General features: G+C 31.9%; 4 protein-coding genes and 1 long non-coding RNA gene across 8 annotated transcripts; 1 reads left to right on the top strand and 4 right to left on the bottom strand.

Annotated features, from left to right (window-relative positions):
- Positions 1–1,593: 1,593 nt before the first annotated feature.
- LOC108483137 (very-long-chain 3-oxoacyl-CoA reductase 1-like) lies at positions 1,594–7,122 on the bottom strand. Its single transcript, XM_017786361.2, has 3 exons — positions 3,418–7,122; positions 3,260–3,329; positions 1,594–2,142 (listed from the first exon to the last, which is right to left on the bottom strand). Exons 1-3 carry the CDS (start codon positions 4,053–4,055, stop codon positions 1,888–1,890), a joined length of 963 nt encoding a protein of 320 aa, XP_017641850.1. The 5' UTR covers positions 4,056–7,122; the 3' UTR covers positions 1,594–1,887.
- On the bottom strand, positions 5,085–7,098 carry LOC108483136 (pentatricopeptide repeat-containing protein At4g11690). The gene has a single exon (XM_017786360.2). It carries the CDS (start codon positions 7,096–7,098, stop codon positions 5,416–5,418), a length of 1,683 nt encoding a protein of 560 aa, XP_017641849.1. The 3' UTR covers positions 5,085–5,415.
- A 635-nt stretch (positions 7,123–7,757) lies between the features above and the next one.
- LOC108483138 (mitochondrial import inner membrane translocase subunit TIM9-like) lies at positions 7,758–9,557 on the bottom strand. Of its 2 annotated transcripts, none has more exons than XM_017786363.2 (2): positions 9,313–9,557; positions 7,758–8,134 (listed from the first exon to the last, which is right to left on the bottom strand). In XM_017786363.2, the coding sequence occupies exons 1-2, from the start codon at positions 9,405–9,407 to the stop codon at positions 7,978–7,980; spliced, it is 252 nt and encodes an 83-aa protein (XP_017641852.1). In that variant the 5' UTR covers positions 9,408–9,557; the 3' UTR covers positions 7,758–7,977. The 2 variants fall into 2 exon arrangements, with proteins under 2 accessions (XP_017641852.1, XP_017641851.1); XM_017786362.2 differs by having other exon boundaries at positions 7,758–8,164; positions 9,313–9,555.
- Positions 9,558–10,567: 1,010 nt separating this feature from the next.
- LOC108480684 (uncharacterized) lies at positions 10,568–11,912 on the top strand. Its single transcript, XR_001870666.2, has 3 exons — positions 10,568–10,775; positions 11,041–11,222; positions 11,340–11,912. It is a non-coding gene; the product is annotated as an uncharacterized LOC108480684 (long non-coding RNA).
- A 6,553-nt stretch (positions 11,913–18,465) lies between these two features.
- Positions 18,466–21,239, bottom strand: LOC108480500 (protein TRM32-like). Of its 3 annotated transcripts, none has more exons than XM_017783517.2 (4): positions 21,079–21,239; positions 20,656–20,943; positions 20,207–20,292; positions 18,466–20,138 (listed from the first exon to the last, which is right to left on the bottom strand). In XM_017783517.2, the coding sequence occupies exons 2-4, from the start codon at positions 20,810–20,812 to the stop codon at positions 18,819–18,821; spliced, it is 1,563 nt and encodes a 520-aa protein (XP_017639006.1). In that variant the 5' UTR covers positions 20,813–20,943; positions 21,079–21,239; the 3' UTR covers positions 18,466–18,818. The 3 variants fall into 3 exon arrangements, with proteins under 3 accessions (XP_017639006.1, XP_017639007.1, XP_052883341.1); XM_017783518.2 differs by having other exon boundaries at positions 20,656–20,868; XM_053027381.1 differs by having other exon boundaries at positions 20,222–20,292; positions 20,656–20,868.
- Positions 21,240–21,455: the final 216 nt, after the last annotated feature.

Raw genomic sequence — 21,455 nt, 5'->3', positions numbered from 1 at the left:
AATTCAGACTCTTTACATTGTCGGACTTATCCATTGCAAACCTCACCGCAAAATTTACATGGAGGGCAATCCCATATATTTTTCATAATAGTGAATGGATGTGAGTGTTTATGAAAAAGATGCTTGTCAATGTTGCTTCTAATATTCAGAAATGGGAGATCCCCAAGAGCACATTTGGAACGGTAAAAGTTATCACATTTAGCATAATAGTAAAATTAATCATTTGGATCCCTTTCATACTCATAGATCACAATAATGTTGAGAAGAATCTGAATCATCATAACAAGCTAGAATAAGAGGATGTCTATCATACTTGTACCAAGCTGTGAGTCGTAATGTGGCACATTCTAGATTTAAAGTGAAATCACAATGTTTAGTGCATCTATATGCCATGTTCCATGTGTCACTTTTTCTACAATAGGCACTATAATTCGCTGAGAAGTTGTGGAAGAGGAACAATGAATGCTCATGACTTAGATGCTCTAAAGTGTCTAATAATAAAATAATATAGATAAATAAATATCTATTGTACTTTTAATAATCTTGAATGTTTTTTATTTTTAAAATTTCTCTTTCTTGCGCAATAAATTTTTTAAAAATCCAAAAAATAGCAAAAAGTTAAGAGAGATAAAATTTTGTTTAAGAAATCAGAAAAGTTCAATAATTATGAAAAATTCCAAAAAAAATATACTGTTTTTGAAAAATATACATATTATTGAAAGAAAGAGTGAAAATAAAAATATATATTTTTAGATAATATGTTCATCATGTAAGATAGCAGTTAGTTCTATTTTTTCTTTTTAAATTTATATATATTTTGTATAAAGGAAATTAAGAGCTAGTAAAATTGAACACCAAAATTTTATATATATTTTTAAATTACTATAAACAATATTTCCTTTATATAAAACAAATTCCAATGGTGAATTAATATATATATATATATATATATATATATATATATATTATAAGAACAATTTCATGCAAAAGGAAAAAATTGCATTGTTTGATGGTGTGGGTGGGAATTCATTGGCAATTTTATGACATAAATATGGAAGGTTGCATTGTCCTTTGGTATTTTCGCTCTTTCCTTTGGTATTTTCGCTCTTTCTTTTATATATTTAAAAAATTAATTTTTTAAATTTCTGGAAATTTTATATAATATTTTATATTTTTCTATTTTTTATTTTAGAATTTCAAAAAATAGAAGTCAACGACATGGCATTTTTTTTTTTTTTGAGATGTGGTTAACAATTAGGTAAAGTGATATACTATTGAAAATTTTAAGTACCAAACTATTGCAAAAATTATTGAAAATTTTAAGTACCAAATTATTGCAAAAATTATTTAAGTACCAAAGTGATAATTGAGTGTAATTATGAGGTTATATAATACATTAACCTTTAAATTTTAAAAGTTTATATATTTTGTATTTTCCATATTTATTTTATGATATTTGTTCGTAGTTAGTGATTGTCCCTGTGCCTTTTTATTATACTCCAAACATGAATACTCGGTTAACTGGTTTTAAGGTACCCATTTATCTATATTTCAATCGACAGCTTGAGCAATTTTTGCTTAGCTAGATCAAACTTTAATCATTTGAACATTTTTGCTTAGCTAGAAATATTAGTATTGCATTACAAATTTTTGTATACTTTAAACTCGTAAAAGCAAATCATGCAGGCAGACGATTCATACATTTGTTTGCTTTCATCCTTATCCTTCCCTACATAATGGAAGTGTCACAATGCAATTGCAATGCTTGAAAACAAATTTATGAAGCGATTACAATATTTGGGGGGTTGGACGGTTCTGGAGCTCATTCATCCAACCAAAACACTCAACTCCATGAACACAAAATACAGCAGACTCAACAATCTGTTTTCATTCCTTCTTCCTAGAATCTTTGAGTTGCCCCCTCTTTCGAATGCCAAGAGAAAAGCGCAAACGCCATGCATCAACCACACTCTCTGGCAGTGAATAAGCCAAGCCCCAGAGGATGGAATGGGGCCAGTAGGGCGTGCAACGAGGTTCATAGCCTATCCACCGCATTGCTGCACGAGCATATCCGTCTGTTGATGGAACAAAGAAAGACGATCTTTTGATTGATGCCATTTTTGTTGCCACATATAATGGAACCTGCATTAAGAAACCCATTGATCGATCAGAGAATGTTAATGAATAGAGTATAGCTGCTCTCAATATTAAGTTACCCAGATCATTGGCCATTAAAGTACAACCTTCTGTAAGCTATAGCTTTTGTCAACCAACCTAAATACATCAAATTCATAGAGGTTCAACTTTTATCATGTGATTATACGAATGGATAGACTTCCTACCCCATTCAACAATAACCCTCCCTCCCTATTTTTGTCAATATAACACAGTGTAACCTTGGCTACCGATACTGAGGGTAACTACATCAATGTTTCCCAAAGCTAATGTGAAAATTGATGACCTGTAAATGACAATGTTTTATGTAATTCAGTAGCATGAGCTAAGCGTCATTCCTGGAATTAAACTAATGTCATTAAAAAGAGAGAGAGAATAAAACATTGTTGAATCAGCTTTCTTGTTCACCATCTTATACAGCAGCAAACTTTCTTAATATACTCGTAATAACATGTTATACTAAGAGAGTGAAAGTGATTGAAAGAGTTACAGTGCCCAAAACAGTAACTGTTTCTTTTCCCCCAAAAGAAATTAGCTAATATAAACAATTTAATATCCCAGGGTTCTTAAATAGCATAATTTATTGACCATAGTAAGTTCAATAAGCAAATCAAAATTGTCAATATTTCAGGTGAAGTAGATAAAACAAGACGCCTTTTGAAACAAGAAAATAAGATAATTATATGTAGCTAGTTTCTGATAACTTAGCAGGACAAACGGACTGCTTAAACGGCCTATACAGATTCCTTGTAGAAAACTTTGTTCCAGAATCACTATATGTTAGCAAATTAGGTTGTTTGTAGGTAGAATTTTGAACTGCAATTTACATATAATGGTAATTCTATAGAGTCATCGTTCAATTATTGATTACTCAGTCTAACAAATAAGGTGGTGGAACGCTTCCAGTAATCAGATTTCGAAATAGTAAAAAAAAAAGAAAAAAGAAGCATAGCCAAGCTATTTAGACAAATCCAGCAATGGCAAAGGATAGATGTTCAAGTTCCATGAAAAAAAGCCTTACTCTAGCATTTAAAACTCCTGGAATCAAAGCAGAAAATCATAGGCATATATTAGCAAACATTACCTGACATTGAACATCAATCCCACTGTTCTTGTATTCAACATAAAGGCACCTAGAGAATTGATCAATATACCTGAAACAATCCGAGAGAAAGATGAACCTTAGATGCTAAAAGCTAGAAATGAAACCCCAATTAACTTTGCAAGTGTCAAAACACTTACGCCTTAGTAGCAGCATAAACAGCATAGAGTGGATCAGAAGGGATGACAATGGCAGCACCAGACCCAATGTTCACAATTGCGCCTCTCTTTCTCTTCACCATCCCAGGCAAAACAGCTTGAGTTACCTTTGTGGTACCTTCAACATTAACCTTAATCAAATTCATCAACAGCTCCTCATCAACCTCGTGGAAGAACCTGGCATAAGGATATGAAATCCCAACATTGTTAATCAAAACCCCCACATCCAGTCCTTCAATAGTTTCTTTTATCTTCTTCACGCCTTCATCAAGATCGCCAGTGAAGTCCACAACAACTGTCTTGATCTGAATCTTGGCATACTTGGCCAAGATTGAATCGGAAACGTCTTTGAGTTTATCAGGATTACGGCCCACCAAGACAAGATTAAGCCCTTTCCTAGCCAGCTGAAAGGCAAATCCTTTGCCGATACCATCAGTTGGTCCAGTAACAAGACCCCAGGAGCCATATTTTTTTAGATTCTTACCAGGTCTAAGAAAATTGATCCAGACCCATTTTAGAAAAACAAATGAGAACTTCAAGAGTGATAAAGAACCCAAAGTGAAAAGGAAAATAACCCAGAAAGATTGAGCCTTGAGAGTATCGAAGAAGCAGGCTTCCATGGATTACGTAAGAGGAGAAACTTGAAACTTAGGTGAATACCAAAGAAAGAGACCTAAGGGGATATAAATAGAGCGCACGATAACGAAAAGGGGAATCTTTAGCAGTTCGGTTAGGCAGAAACAGATGGGAATCAAAAAGAGGAAAAGGGAAGGACTGATTATCTATAAATGAAAAAATAAAGTAGTGGGTGAAGTAGATGAGCTGAAAACCACCTTCATTAACTACTTAGGAGTTTGACTGTTGAGGGGCCTTGGTATAGACAGGAGAATAAAATCACAGTGGAGGAGAAGAAACGTGCGAACTAGCTGATTTAATAGAAATAAGAAACCTCAAAGCTGAAAAAGCTAACAGTAATTTAAGAGGGGATGAAATTAAACTGTGCGTTGTCGCCCATGTGTGCGAATCTGTGCGTAGAGTGGACTGGAGAGCACTTTTCCCCGTAATTACTAAAATGCCATTTTATTCATTTTTTTGTTTGTGTAAAGACCAAAAAGTCCCCATTACTTTGACAAAATTGTCGAGGTGCACCTGCATTTTCAATTTATCCAATGTGCTACCTGAACTTTTATTCCGTCTATCAATTTGGTATCTGGCCCTAATGGTGTTAAATACTGATGCGTGGCCCAATCATGGGCTGCCGTTGGCATTGTGTCAGATAAAAGAGCTAAATGATCAGAATAGGGAGACTTCCATAAAAATTGTTGGATCAAAAATATTTTTAAAAAATAAATAAACTTTTCTTTATCCCAAAGTAACATAAAATTGCATAAATTAAAGACCTGAAATTAAAAAATATAAAAAAATCAGGAATTTAAAAACAAAATCTTCAAACCCTTTCTTCGTCACTGTCTTCTTCATTTCCCAACACAAATCTTCAACTACTTGCTTAGAGATGTATAGTGGCAAATTATAATTCAGAAGTTCAATCTAGAGGTTCTATATCACTTTCATTTGCACCATTCAGCCGGACTCTAAATTAGCTGTTGGCCTTGAATTTGCAATATGGGAAGTAAAGGGCTATAATCATATCATCAACCAATCAATCTAGAGGATCTTTTCAACAACAATGGAGTTAATGAACAGTTAATAGAGAAAGTGGTTGAAGCTTACAAAGAAATGGAGCAAATACCCCTGAATGAACTGCTTGTATATCTCATGTCTCCTCCTTCAGAACTGGTAGCCATTGAGCTATAATTTTTGGTCTCACTTTATTCACAGCATCCTGCATTTCCTTTTCCTTCAAAATATATCACATCCAGGAGTTTCTCTTATCTTCCTTCACACAATGAAAGCTCAGTTTTATCAATTTAAGCCATCAGGCATCCACATTTTACTTAATTGTGTGCTAGAAACCTTCAACTATGTATTGTTTTTGGTTTCAGAGATTAGATTATATATGGAGACTGTAGGTTTAAAACGTGATTCAACCATCTCAGTCACTAAGGCCTCAGCCTCTTGCCATTTCCCATCCTTGCAAAGAACTCCAATAGTAGAGTTGTAGCTAGCTACATTAGGAACGAGCCTTTTCTCTCTCATTTCTTGAAGCAGCCTCAGGGCTCTATAGGAGCTACCTTGTTTGCAATACCCGTGAATCATCGTGTTGTATATCACATCATTAGGCTTCAACTGCATTTCATCCATTGATGTAAATAGTTTCCATGCATCCTTCATGTTTCCCTTTATGCACAACCCGTGGATCAAGACACCGTACGTGTAAACATCCGGAACCAAACTGGCCTTCTGCATGAACGAATATAATTCAAATGCTTTCTCTGTGTTTTCTGATCTAAAGAATGCATCAATTACAATTGTATACGTTACTTTAGAAGGTCTTATCCCTCTCTCCTCCATTTCCTTCACCAATTTAGCAATTGCTGTCGAGTCTTTCGCTCTAGAGGATGCCGAAATAAGAATGTTATAAGTCACCAAAGATGGAGATTGACCCTTGGTTTTCAATTGACCAAATAAATACCTAGCCTTCTCCAACTTTCCAACATTACAAAAACCATCTATGAGCGAATTATATGTAATCAAATTCGGACTTAAACCAGTCCTCTTCATTTGATCCACTAATTTTTCAGCCTCCCTTAACCTTTTCTCTCTACACAACCCACCAATCAATATATTGTACGTAACAACATTACATGCTACTCCTCTTTCACGCATTTCATCGAACATCTCGAAAGCTTTATCTACTTTTCCCTCACTGCAATACTCTTTCATCACTGAATTGTAAGTATATAAACTAGGAATTACCCCTTTACGCTGCATCTTCTCATATAGCTCTAACCCATCATTTTCAAGTCCCCTTTTAAACAACCCATTGATTAAAACCGTGTATGTATACTCATTAGGAACCAAACCAATCTCCTCCATTTTGGCAAACAACAGCTTTGCCTCCTCCAAGTCACCATTTTTACAGCACCCATCAATCAAAGTAGTATATATAACAACATTTGGAGCCAAACCCAACTCTTCAATCTGATCTAAAAGCTCAAAACTTTTGCCTAAATCCCCTGCCTCGCAACACCCTTTGATCAGTATCCCAAAACTATAAACATCCAACTTAACCCTACCCTTGGATTCTTGAAATAGGGTCCAAGCTTTCTCAAAACAATAAAATTTTATAAGGAAATCCATTATGCCATTGAAAGTATTGGGTCCAACCATAAAGTTTTTGTCTACCATTTGATTGAAATAATAAATGGCTTGATCAGGTAACTGGGATTGAACATGGGCGTTGATAATGGATTCGTACAGACGGATTTGATTCATCGAGTTGGGACTAAAACAGTGTTGAGTTAAATAGTGGAATAGAGACGACGGAGTGAAGAAAGGGGAGGAGATTCTACCAGAGATAATTTGGAGGAGAAGGGACTGAGAATGAAAGCGCAAGTTGGAAGAAAGAAGAATGTGTAGAGTGAAGGATATGGATTCAGGGGTGTGTTGAAGACCTTGGAGGATTGAAGAGTTGAACAGGGAAAGAGCTTTGAGAGGTGGGTTCTTCGCCATTTTGGGAATGAGAGTCAGAGATTGAAGCATCGTGGTTTAGATTTTGGATTGTTTGGGATAAACAGGGAAATATATAATAAGGTTGTTATACTTGTTAGTTGGTACGAGGAATGGCTATTCTCATGTCTTTTGCTGATGTTTTTCCCTTCTTTTCTGGTAATCTAAGCTCAAATTGCAGAGAGTTTTGATTTTGACCCATAGATAAATCTAAACTCAAATTTGATCCAACTTGACATTATCATAATAAGTTAGCAATCTAAATTCATTTAATTTATATTAACTTGAATCTGAAATGATTTAAGCTCAAAAAAACTCATAAACAACAATAAAAGCATCTCAAAATAGTTAAAAAGAATCTTAACTTGAAAAAAAGCTTCAAACTCGATTAATTCAAATAAAAATTTAATTTAAACCTAAAATGTTTCGAAGTAAAAACTCAAACAATCAAAATCCCAAATTAACCAACCGAAAAATTTAAAAATCCAAATAGATTCAAGCTGGATTAACATGATCCAAAATCAACCCGATTAAAATCTCAAACTAAGCATTCGATTTTGTGCCTGTAGGTTTTCTTTTCGCCTCAATTTCCAAAGAAATGTTGATAATCATAAGCAACCCCATAATATGCCACCACCGTTTTGCATAGGGTCATGTCTTGAGAACAAAAAGGAAATAAAGGGATTTCAACATCTGTGAATGAACCATCTTGCATAACGAATATCTATTCAATTGTATTGAATTTCTTATGAGGAAATCAACAATAACAAATTCTATGATTTAACAACAATTCTCAACCCCAGCAACGTAATGCTTTTCATCTGAGGAAGAACCCAATTTATCCCAAAAGAAGAAAATTCTACATGATATGCAAAAACATTTTGAGCTCCAACTCATGGTCGTTTATTAGCTTTAATCCTGTGTTGCGGCCTGCGAGTTAAGCTCTGCAAACCTCAGTCCTACACGCATTGAGTGCTTCAAGAACTTCTCCGCGCATCGCATGACGCAGGTCTCCTCTTGCTTCTGCAGAGTCTTGCGAGTGAAGTTGTCCACGCAGTCATTGAAGCATCTATCCACAAGAGAATTATACATTCTTAGACTGCACATCAAAGAACAGATAATTAGATCAATACAGACACCTCCATAGCAGTAAGGAGGTGCTTAGATTCAAAAGCACAAAGCAATTAACCAGACACAGGTCCATTTTTGTTGGTTAATTGGAATTGGCACTTTAATAAGTACATATAGAAGTTTACAAAGCCTTCAAAGCTATGGAGAAGGTTGTTTATTGAAATATGGACATCGCAAAAACCCTGCCAACCCCCTTTTCTGTCTTAAAAGAGGCATTTGCCTTAGGGCAATAATGCCAATAAGTCTATGCAAATAACAATATCATAAGCATCAATCATTCCCCAATCCCAGGTAGGCATTATAAACAAACAAAATCCAGTGTAGCATTATAAGCAGTATCAGGAAAATCAACATAAACATAATTGTAGCACTACATTTGATGCATGAAAAAGCTGACATTGATTTAAGGATCTAAAAATTCAGCAACCAGTGACTGACAAGGCAACTTAACCCACAGAAGATGTAAGGCCAGTTCTAAACAAAAACAGGAAAGATCAATTTTGGGATAGCTATAGTCCAAGTGAAGATGTGTCAACCACCAAACTTAACTCCATTCTATGAAAGCAAATACAACAAAATGCTACCAACAAGCTGTTGGTTGAGACAGTAGCGGCCTTGTTCGGTAAGGTGAGATTACGAATGAATCCCGAAATATGCACTTGTAGCGAGGATTTTATCTAAAGAGCTCCAGACCCGATGGGCTTAATCTCAAGTCTAATGTGGCTTGGCGCAATACTAGCTAAATCATCATTAAAAAGGGTATCAGAATTCATGTTGTAGAAATGTAGTTCCCAAAACGTCCAGAGGCAACACAGAAAAAAGCTGCACGGGTTTTAAGGAGAACATCTCTTTAGCTTCTCATTATAAACAAAGCAGCAAAACCCAGATGGAAATTTGGGACCCCTGCATTATCTACAATCTGAGAAGCTAACCACAAACCAAACCAAACATAACAATTAAAAATAAAACCCAAAAATTATACACTCCAAATAAGGAGAACCCATTTCCTAAAACTTCATTACATAACCAATTCAGGAAGCAAATAGGGAAGTCAATAAGCGAATTTGCAGATGGAAAAATGGGAAGTTTGAGGGGAAAAAAGAGCGTGAAACACACCTATCACGAAGCTGAAGATGGTCGATCATGGCGGACATTCGGGCCTTATCTTCTTCAGGGAGACCCTCGAGACCTGCTAACATGTTCTTGTCCATACTGGATCCGAATGTAATTTCCTTTTAGGATTTTGCTTAGGGTTTATATTTTACTTTACAGTAAGGCTTTAGTCGTTCCGTTCTTTAAGAGAAACCCTAGGATTCGTGACATTAGAACGGCGTCGTTGAAACTCTTAAGGGGACTTTGGATATATAAAATGCGAAACCAAATAACATAGACAACTGTTGATGTATCAACTGGATGGGAATTAAATCGTATATTTATAAATTAATAAAAATGTAATTTAATTAATAGTTTTTTATTTTTATAATTTTTAAAAATAAAATTAATTTTTATTATTTTTAAAGTTTAAAGTGTAATTTTATTACTAATATTTAAAATTTTATAAATGGTAAAGAGGCTAAAAAGAAAATATTCTATTTTAGGGAGTCGATAACCTTGATAAGTAGTTTGTCCTTATACTTATTCAATTGTGCCTAATTGGTATTTTAATATTTTTTAGGCTTTGTTAGTACCTAAAATTGTATTACATTACTCAGGTTGGTATCTTTGCATTAACACGTTAATTTATATATACGCGGCACTGATAGTCAATTCAAGTGATGACAAGTGGCAATCTCTTAGTATGCCTCATAGTAAATTTAAATTTTAAAAGAAACTTTAAAAATAATAAATTAATAAAAAAATTTTCACATCAAGAATGAATCTAAACAAATGGTTGTCCAAATATATCTGAATTTAGATATCTATTTGTCTTTATTCATTCTAGATGTATTTTCAATAAGTTTATATATTTTTTTAATTTTTTTACAAAATATCATGTTATTTGTATTATTATTTTGAAATTAAAATATATATATAAATTAAAAATAAAATATATAAATTAATAAAAATATAAAAAGTTTTTATATAAAAATAATCCTAGATAAATGATTATCTAGATTCAAATGCATCTAAACAACTATTTATCAGGATTCATTGTAGCCGTGCTTTTTAGTTTTTTTGAAGAAATCGACTGAATATTATAATAAAAGAACGTGTCCAAACAACATAATATCCACAAAGTCAGCTTAAGGCCCACTAAAGCAGGCCTGAAAACCTGTATGGGAACCAGGCCACACACCGGTTGGCCCAAATCCTAAAACAAAAGCAAACAGATAAAAGAACCCTATTCAAATAAATAAAAAATAAAATGAAAATCTGTTCAAATTTCAGTCGACAAAACAGCTGGCCTCCATAAAGTCATTTCATTTCCCATCACCGACTTAGCCTTAATGGTAGCAGATTTCCACAAATCTTTTAGTCTTCTGCTACATATTCAAAACCACTATTTTCTTTCAGTCTGGATGCCTTGGACGCTTCCTCTCCATAGCGCAATGGACGAATCTGGGAATATCTCCGACCAGGTAATGACCTTCCCCCTTCTTTAAAGCCTTTACTGCAACAAAATGAGCAAGTATGTTTTCTTATCTAGGAACAAAAGAAATTTGAGATTTTGGAAATGGCTTTTTGTATTCTGAATGTCTCGAATGATAGCTCCGATCACCGATCTCACATGTTCTGAACTTTGGCATTTTGAAATAACTATTCTTGAGTCTCCTATTACTTGCAAAACATTAAACCCCATAGAAATTCCTAATAATGAAGCTTGTAACCCTGCATGTGCTTCAGCCGCAAATGGAGTTGCAATATTGGAATGGATGACTAATTTGGAGGCCAATATTTCCCCCTCTTCGTTTCGAACAACTAACCACGAAGCAGATCTTGAAAGTTGTTGGTCAAAAGCCACATCGAAATAAATCGCCACAGATAGTCTTCTTTCAATAGACTTAGGAACCATGCTAGCATCTAAGGTAAGTTTTTTCTCCTTAACTCCTCTTAATTCTGACATATAATTTAGAACTTGTGATGAAATGCTTCTGCTTCTTGAGTGTTTATTTTCGTAAATTAACTTATTTCGGCTTGCCCAGATTAACCAAAGCCCACAATAAAAAGGCGACTCTGTTCGTTTGTTCTTTGACTGAATACCCAGGTTAACCAACTCCATACACTATCAGTGTTGTTTTGCAGTACCCAAGAAAGCTTTAAAAATCTCCATACTTCTATCGTTGTAGGGCAGCTACGGAAGACATGGTTACAGTCCTCCTCCACCTGTTTACATTGGGAACAACGAGCATCAGAAGCAACTTGTCTTTGCTTCAGATTAACAAAAGTTGGAATGTAATTCCAAGATATCCTCTAGATTGTAATTTTAACTTTCGAGGGCATTTGTAAATTCTATAGCTTTTTGAAAAACTTTTAGTTTCGGTCTGTATAATAATAGGATTTAGAGTAGCCTCCTGTAATAGTTTGTAGGCGCTTCGAACAGAAAAATAACCAGAAGGCTCTCCTTTCCAGACTTGGAAGTCTTCATGCGCTATACTACACTCACCAAAGGAATCTGCTTGATCTTTCTAGTTAAATCCGCTCTGAATGTATTGTCAATTAAGTCTGCTTTCCATGTTCTGTTAACTTCATCTATCAAATCCGATACTAATACAAAATCATCATTTCTGTGTTGGCACTGCAATCTATCTTCTTCATTGCCCGAAATCCAGATGTCCGTCCAAACAGAAATTTGATCCCCTTGCCTACCCTCCAACATAGCCCTCCTTCTATCACTCATTTTGCCAACCAGATGCTCCTCCAGGTAAGTGAAGGTAAGTTCCCTAGTAGGGCAGTTAAAAAACACGCATTTGGATAGTATTTAGCTTTCAAAACACGGGCTAACAAAGAATTCGGATAGTTAATAAAATGCCAACCTTGTTTAGCTAATAATGCTATATTGAATTTATCAAGTTTTCGAAAACCAAGTCCACCTGCATCTTTTGATACACAAATATCCTTCAAAGCACACCAGTGGATTCCTTTTTTCCCCCGATTTTTTTGCCACCAAAATTTAGCTATTATACCCTCAACTCGTTGCATAAAGACTTAAGAAGCAAAAGCAAGCCATAGAATAGGTTGGAATGGATTGTAAAACAACTTTGATAAAGACCTCCTTACCTCCTTAAGAAAGATACTTAATGTTCCAATTATCAATTATTTGCTTTAATCTATCCTTCAAAATCTGGAAACCTACTTTCTTCCTTCTACCCACCAAATTTCGTAAACCTAAATATCTTTCTAGATCATTAGAGCTGCGAACTCCAAGCACCCTAGTTATTACCCTTTTCTCCTCTTCCTGCGTATTGGTATTGAAAAAAATTATAGATTTCGTGAAATTAACGCATTGACTAGAACCGAATTCATATTCATATAATATCCTTTTCAATGAATTTGCTCATCTCTCTATGGCCTCCCCAAACAAAATACAATCATCCACAAAAATCAAATGCGAGATCTGTGGCCCACTTCTACTAGCCTTTACTCCTCGAATTAAATTTCCTTCTGTGGCTAATCTCATAAGACTAGATAACCCTTCTCCACAGAATAGGAATAGGAACGGGCTCAAAGGGTCACCTTGTCTAAAACCTCTAGAGGGGACAAAATTTTCTCCAATAACACCATTAAAACCCACTAAATATGACACTATGGTTACACATTTCATTAACACATCAACCCATTCTGCATCAAAACCTAGTTTCTTCATAATTTTTTCAACAAAACTCCATTCAACCCTGTCATACGCTTTACTCATATCTAATTTCACCGTCATAAACCCTTTCTTCCCCACTCTTTTATTCTTCAAAGTATGGAGAATTTCATATGCCAATAGAACATTATCACAAGTAAGTCTCCCCGGTACAAAGGCACTTTGAGCTAGATCAATACATTTATTCATCACATGACGAAGACGATTAGCAATAACTTTAGCCAATAGTTTATAAAGCACATTACATAAACTGATTGGCCTAAAGTAGGTAATATTCAAAGGATTGGGGACTTTTGGAATTAACACAATATTTGTTTTGTTTATTAAACTAATATCCATACCTCCATTCAGTTTAGCAAGACAAAATGAGGTAACTTATTCCCCAATAATTGGCCAACATTTTTTATAAAACAACGCCGGAAATCCATCCTCACCTGGGGCTTTTGTTGGACGCAACTCTGCTAGTGCCTCACGAATCTCTTCTGTTGTATACCTTGCTTTCAACCTTAAGTTATCTTCATCCAAGATGCAACGAATAATTCCTGCCAAAATATGATCAAAATTACCCCTCCTTCCAACATAAAACAATTGTTGAAAATACAATCTGGCTATTCTCTCCATTTCCACGATATCTTTTGTGTCTCTGCCATCATCAAATTGCATTCTACTAATAAAATTCTTATGTCTTTTCTGAGTAGCCTGCTTGTGAAAAAAAGCTGTATTCTTATCTCCATTCTTCAACCAGTTAACTCGTGCCCTCTATTCCCAATAGCGCTCATCTTTTTCAGTCTCAAAATTACGTTGGATTTTAGTATCTATGAGTTCAGACAAGTTTCCATCATTTCTTTCATTCTCCTTAGTTATTTTATATATTTGTATATACTTTTATAAGTTTTTAATTTTTTTTAACTTTTATAACTTTTTAATTTTTTTTACTTTTTAATTTATATATTATATATTATAATATTAAACATTTTTATAATTTTTATTTGTATGTATTTTTATATTTTTATAATTCTATATTTTATATTTTATATATTGAAAATAATAATAACTTAAAAATTGGTATTGTGTAAAAATTAAATTTATATAAATTTATTGAAAATACATCTAGAATAATTCTAGACATATGGGTGTCCAAATTCAGATGTACCCGGGCAATTTATTGTCCAAGTTCATTCTAATGTGAAAAAATTTATATTTTCTATTAATTTGTTTATTTTAAAAGATTTTTTAACTTTTTAATCTATGCTCGTCATTTAGCTTACTGAGAAACTGCGACATGTCACCGTCGAATTGGTTATCAATACCATGTCATTACAAATTAACGATGTGAGTGTAGAGGTATCAACTTAGGTAACATAACATAAGTTGTCCAAAAAAATGTTCAAGTACTAATTATGTACTTTTAGACAATAAAAAATTATAAAATTATAAATATATAAAAAAAATCTAATAATGTCATATCCCAAAGAAGGGTAAATTTTAAATTTTTAATGCATAAAAAAATTAGGGTAAGTGAACTTAAATTGCCTTAAAAATTATTGTTGATACTTAATGGTAAGATATTAAGCAAGCTAAAGGTTCTAGGTTTGAACTCTCTTAATCACAGCTTTGTTGATTTTTTTTAAATTCCATTGATGCTTGGCCATAACCCTTAAAAACATTTTCTTCAAGACTTACGATAAAGATTAGTTTATTGGTTGAATCAAAATATTTTATTTTCTTATTTTTACCTCATAAGTATTGAATTTTCAAATTAACCTAAACTAAAAAAAACTGTTTTTTTTTAAATTTAAATCAATCTTAATTCTAAATGAGTACTTAAGCCTATTTCAAATAGGAAAAGAAAGTTTTATAAGGCTTCGTTTGTTTCATTTGAAAATTACTTCGGAAAATGATTTCGGAAAATAATTTATATTTTACGTTGTTTGGTAGATTTCTTAAAATATTTCATAAAGTTGTTTTCAATTAAACAAGCATACATTTGAGATTTTCTTATTTTTGCTTTGTTTAATTGAATTTATTTTTATCTATAATTTTATATTTTACATTGTTTTTATGTATATTAAAAATATTATGTTAAATTGATTCATTACAATATCATTTTTAATTACATGACTAAAAGTGAGTATTTTATTTAAAATGTGACATCAACAAAATTGACACAAAAAATTAACGATGTCAACAGTTGGACTTGATTTTCAAATTTGAAAAGTAAAGGGACTAAATTCTTGAAAATAAAAGTACAAAGACTAAATTACAAATCAGTGAAGTGTATATAGACTTATGACATATTTTAACCTTTATACTACAAAACATTTATTATTAATATATTTATAATTGTAATAAATATTTATTATTAAAATGTTAATATTGAATATTTTCAATAATTTGTGAATAATATTATTTAAAATTATTATTTTTAAAATTTATTATTAAATAAAATTGAAATATTAAATAATTTATTAAAATAATAAATTATATTTATTATATTAATAATTTATTATCGACTAAATATAAATAATTAAATATGTATGTTTAATAATATTGAAAAATATAATATTTTAAATATTTTTAAAAATAAAATAAATTTTTTATTAATATAATAATATTAAGCTTGATTTAAGTTAATTTTTCTAAAAAAATAAAATTATCTATAGATGAACTCTTTTCTGGAAAATGACTTACGCTTTTCAAAAGTGCAAGTCATTTTACAAGAAAAATGACTTATTTTACTTTGACTTGTAAGTCATTTTCCGTTGACCAAACCATTTTTTGTGAAAACAAACACAGGAAAATGCAGAAAATATTTTCCATAAAACCTTTTACATATAAACAAACGGACCCTAAATAGTCAATCTTTTCAAAACCTAAAACTCATATATAGAAAAAAAAATTCAAGAAAAACTCTCAAGAATTCTCTCTTCTTCTTCATTGTCAAAACTACTTTATTCAATCAAGGATTTCAAGGTTTTCAAATCTGTCCCTCTCCTCCCAATAGATTGTCGATTCCTTTATCCAAAAAAATTTATAGTATGATAAATAAACCTGCGAACCCTATGAGATCTGTTAAGCAAACCCTCATGCTATGTAGTATGATATAGTATGCGAACCCAACCCTCATGTTATATAGAATGACATAGTATGTGAATCCCGTGTTATATAATATGACATAGAATGCGAACCCCCACGTTATATAGAATGACATAGTATGCAAACCCTCATGTTCTATTCAATGACATAATATGCGAACACCCATGTTATATAGTATGTGAATTAATATGTGTGAGAACCATATGTGTGAACCCTTTATTTTATGATTTTATAAAATTTATAAGCTTTCATGATTTTTTATTTATATTTTTATATCAATTTTAATATTTTTAATAATTATTTTTATGATTTTAATATTTTTATACTTTTATAAAATTTTAATATTTTATGGTTTTATAATTTTTAATATTTTATACGTTTTAATAAAATTTTAAATATTTTAAAATACTTTATTAATTTTATAAAATTATATATTTTAATAATATTGATAAGTTTTTAAATTTTATAATTTTTTCAAGTTTATATATTTTTTATTTTTAATATTATTTTGATTTTTAATATTTTATAAAAATATTATATTAAACCACAAGTTGACATGTGTCACCATTTGATTGTTCTATCAATTTATTTTAACGGTCAACATGGTCAATGACGAAAACTAGAGGTGTGCATGGGCCGGGCTAATGAGGCCCGGCCCGAAGGCCCGCCCAAAAAATGGGAGGGCTCGGGTAAAAATATAGGCCAGAAATATGGGTTTGGGCAAAAAAAAGGCCCGTTTAGAAAATGGATCGGGCTCGAGTAAATTTTTTTGGCCCGAGAGCCCGGCCTCGCCTGAATTATATACTAAATATATATATATTTTTATTTTTAATCATATTTATATTTTAATTTTAATTTTAATATAATTAATTTTTATAATATTTTCAATTTGTGTATTGTTTTAAAAATTGTTTTAATATATTTTTATTTGTTTTTTGTTTTAATATTTGTTTTAAATGTATTTGATTATTTAATATATTTTAAAATTTTTTATTTAATGAAATAAGTTAAAAAAATTTAATATGGGTCGGGTCGGGCCGGGCTCGGGCTTAACAATTTTATTTCGGGCCTGGCTTGGATAAATTTTTAGGCCCATATTTCGGGCCGAGCAGGGCTTGGGCCTAGAAAATGGGCCTAAAATTTTTAGTGGGCGCGACCCGAACCCGGCCCGGCTCATGCACACCTCTAACGAAAACTAAGAGCTTAATTGTTTTTTTTTTTTTGTTAAGGACAAGAGCTTAATTGGGTGTGAATTTAATATTTGAGCTTAATTGATTTTTTGTATTTTATTAAGTTTTTTATTACATATAAGCTTTTTTATCTTAAATAATAAATTATTTATTAAAATATTTATAAAAATTCTAAAACAGATTTATGGAAAATAATAATATTTTTATTATAAAAATAAAATTGTGAAATTATTTTGTATGTAATTACAAAAATTAATAATTTTTAAATTAAGTGAAAAATATCTAAAACTACAATTTATCTTGACTTTTTTGTCAATAATATTTCACTTTCTTCTATTGTAGAAATTCAATCTGAATAATTCATTCGATAAATATCTTGTTACTTAAAAAAAAAGTCAATTAGAACATAAAATACAATATATTTGAAAAACTAGTTTGCATTCTCGTGTGGTGCACATATTGATAGTGCATATAATTTAAATTTAAATTAATTATAATATGAAAGTATTTAATGTTTTTATTATTATAGTTTTATAAAATCGTATTTATTTTCACATAAAATCAAATAAACATCCTAAAATGATTTAAAAACATTTTAAGAATATTATTTTTATATAAAATAAAAAATTATTTATCATTAATAACATTATTTAATATAAAATTATATTTAATAAAATAATTAAATATGACACTCTATAAAAATTTTAAAATTATGGACAATATTATTCATTTATAATTGGTAAATAAATTGGAAAAATGTGTAATACATATTTTTAGGAAAAATATACATTTTTACATTAGTTTAATGCATTTAAGGTCTAAAGTTGTTGAAATTAAAATTAATTGAATGTAAAATTATATTTTATTTTTAAAATAATTATATTTTAAAATATTAAGATTTAATAAAACTTTTTAATATTAATATTTAATACATTTTTAATATATTTAAATTTTACAATTATTTGTATTAACTTTTAATTCAAATATTATAGCAAAAATTAATTAAATGTTGATATGTCATCTACATGGTAATCCATGTGTATGCAATACAGCAAAGTTAACAAAATTATTAACAAAATTTAACTTTTTCATCTATTTTGAAGTGATTTAACAAAAAATACAATGTCAATAACTAAAGAGACAAAAAAAAAATTAAATTGAGAGCTAAAATGACTGTTTTTTTTTTAAAATTGGAGGACAAAAAAATTTATTATATTATATCTAAATTACATAGTTTGCTAGACAATTATGGCACCCTCATCTTTTTCCTTCTCCTTTTTCCTGTATTTTCTTTTGTTAATTGCAACAAACGTCCCCAAATTATAGTCCATATTCGAGTTTTCACTCTGTCCTACTCATGAACATGGATTTCGTCAACAAGCCACAGCTTACATATAACAGAGAGTATCTATAAACAAAGCTATATATATATATATATATATATAAAATTATAATTCCTATTGTTATCATTAGATCTTCAAAAACATAAATTAGAAACTAAGAGGAGCTCGAATTCATATTCTCCTCAATCAGTTACAAAGAAGTTCATCTAAAAGCCCATCGAAAACCAACTCTTGAAGCTCAAGTGCCACAAAGTCATCTTCACCTTGAAGGAACATCCAAGCATCTTTCTCCATATCTAGACCCACAATATCATCCAACGACCCATCATGTTCCTGTTGAAACCACATGTTCCCACTGACGTATCTCCACACCTCTTGAAGAAGAACAGCGTTTCCTTTAAACATTAAACCAATGCCACGGTTAAAGGGCTTGGGGAATTTATGAACACTTGCTTTTTCACTCATCACCACGAGTGCCTCATTAACTAGATCAAAAACAAGCTGGTGGTCATCAATGGAGCAATGTTTAAGTTCAGGGTGCAGCAATGTCTCCAGTTGCTTGAACAGCAAAGGGTTCAATGGTTGGTGTGGTGAGTACCATGGATGGAGGTATTGATTTTGTAGTAAACCTGATAGCTCCAGAATATCTCTAACGTAATTGTAACATAGATCAACCTCTTGTTCTCTGCTTGGATTGTCTTCACAAACACGCTCTTGTTCTTGGTGAGGACTGGTTTCCTCCATTGCTAAGTCACATGGTTTAGCAATGTTTTCATCATTTGTTTCCATTGATAAACAAGTTGAACTAAAATCATCATGGTTATTTATTTCTCTCATGCTCTCCTGCAATTCAGCTTCTATAACAGCTTCCACTAGTTCAAACTTATCTATACCTTCACCAATACTGATTGATTTTGGTCCATTATGTGCACCATGCTTGAAAGATTCCGTGTATCGATCTAATGACTTGTTTATCAACTTCGTTCTGCTCATCCTATCGAGTCTACCATTGTTGATATCAAGATCAGTACCATCTTCATTTATAGAAACTTGAATGGTGTGGTTAGTACCCTTTCTGCTTTCCTTGATGGCCTGCTTCATTCTCTGCTTAAAATCCTTGAGTCGATTCATAACGAAACGGTTCAGCTTTTGATAATCAGATTCCTGGGATGATTGAGTACCAGCAACTTGTTTTTTTTCTCCTTTTCTGAATGACCAAACTTCCTTCTGCTTATGCTCGAGTGTCCTAAACCGCAGATATCGAGTTCGTGGTGAATCAGACGTTTTCCCTTCTGCTGGAGATGAAGTCGAGCTCATACCAGAGGTGTCAGTTCTCATGTTGATGAGAATAATTGGATTAATCCAACCAAAACCGAAACCTGAATGTTCCAAATGATGGGTTGAATACATTTGCAGTAATTCTGGTCTTGCTGAAAACCCCTTTGTGGAGGCTTTATTTGAGCTTTTGTTGATGGATAGACTTGTTTTTCTTGTTTGCTGTGGAACCTGTAAAATGAGGTAACTCCATTGATGTTTCATTGCATGATAAAACAAAAACTATAATGTAAACTTACTTGGAAGTGGTCAACCTCAGCATGTAACAATCCTTGGGTTTCAATGACTTCACGTTCCATGGAAACAGTTCGTGGATTTGCACAGCCTGCAATCGAAATAGCCTAAATTAAACCATAGAAACCAATCATTTTGCAGCTTCAGAAGAGAATTTTCTCTCGGACTCATGTGACAGTATCGAATATGAGGTATGCACTAAACACGAGTGCTTCACATGAAGTCTTCTTGCTAATGAGCCAATATAAAAAGCCAAAAGGGTCCTATGGCAGTCCCTATAAATCTTTGACTACATAATTTAAGTACGAATTATATGTGATTTTGATTATGTATGAATTATATGTGATTTTGATGATAAGAATTTGGTTTATGTGTTAACATGCTAAGATGAAATTGCAAAAAGAAAATATTGATGTAGTATCAAAAGATGAGACAAGCCTGATATTTTGCTTACATTTGACATGTCTTCCCCAGTTGTACTTTCTGTATGGGAACATCTTTTTGACATTATACCAATGATGATAATCAAATATGGCCCCCATGCAACTTGGATGATGATGATGATAACTCTCAAATTCAACATCATCATCATTATCAATTTCCCTTCCCATATTGAAACACGACAGCAAATGGATCCCTTAAAATGCCCTCAATCCTCTTGTAAAACCTGATATATAATAATTCAATTACTACTATGAAACAAGAGATGGAAGGCTATGGAAATTGTTTTCCATATTTATACCTGTTAAACAAAGTTGAAACATCAGATAAATATTTATTAAAAACAACTGTTTTTTCAATGAATTTATGCATCAAAACAGCAATAACATAAATACCAAATGTAAAATAAAACGCATTAAAGCATCAAAAAGCTTACCTGAAGTGCAGACTCACGGCTCAAAAAAACAATAAACATATGAACAAAGAAGAGAAGAAATAGTATATGAAGGCACACAGTTTAGCAGGCAGGACAAGATTGGTCCACTGTTTTTGGTTTTAGGCAAAGATTAGTCCAAAGTTAATATAAAAGGGTCAAACGTGTATGAAGTAAGCAATGGGATAACATTAGCTGACCAACCATTATAACAATAATATTAAAATCAAGAGTAGATAATGTTAAGTTCCCACTTTCTGCAGATTACCCACTTTTTTACCTATCAAAATGATTCGCTTAATTTTAGTTACAAAACATACAGGCATGATGTGTTTTGTTTACTTAACTTTTGTTTTATGCATGCATGATGTATCTAGTGG

This window comes from Gossypium arboreum, chromosome 1, assembly GCF_025698485.1.
Source record: "Gossypium arboreum isolate Shixiya-1 chromosome 1, ASM2569848v2, whole genome shotgun sequence".
Classification (NCBI taxonomy): domain Eukaryota; kingdom Viridiplantae; phylum Streptophyta; class Magnoliopsida; order Malvales; family Malvaceae; genus Gossypium; species Gossypium arboreum.
Note: the sequence above shows the minus strand (reverse complement) of the source record. Positions and strands in the feature narration are given on the sequence as shown.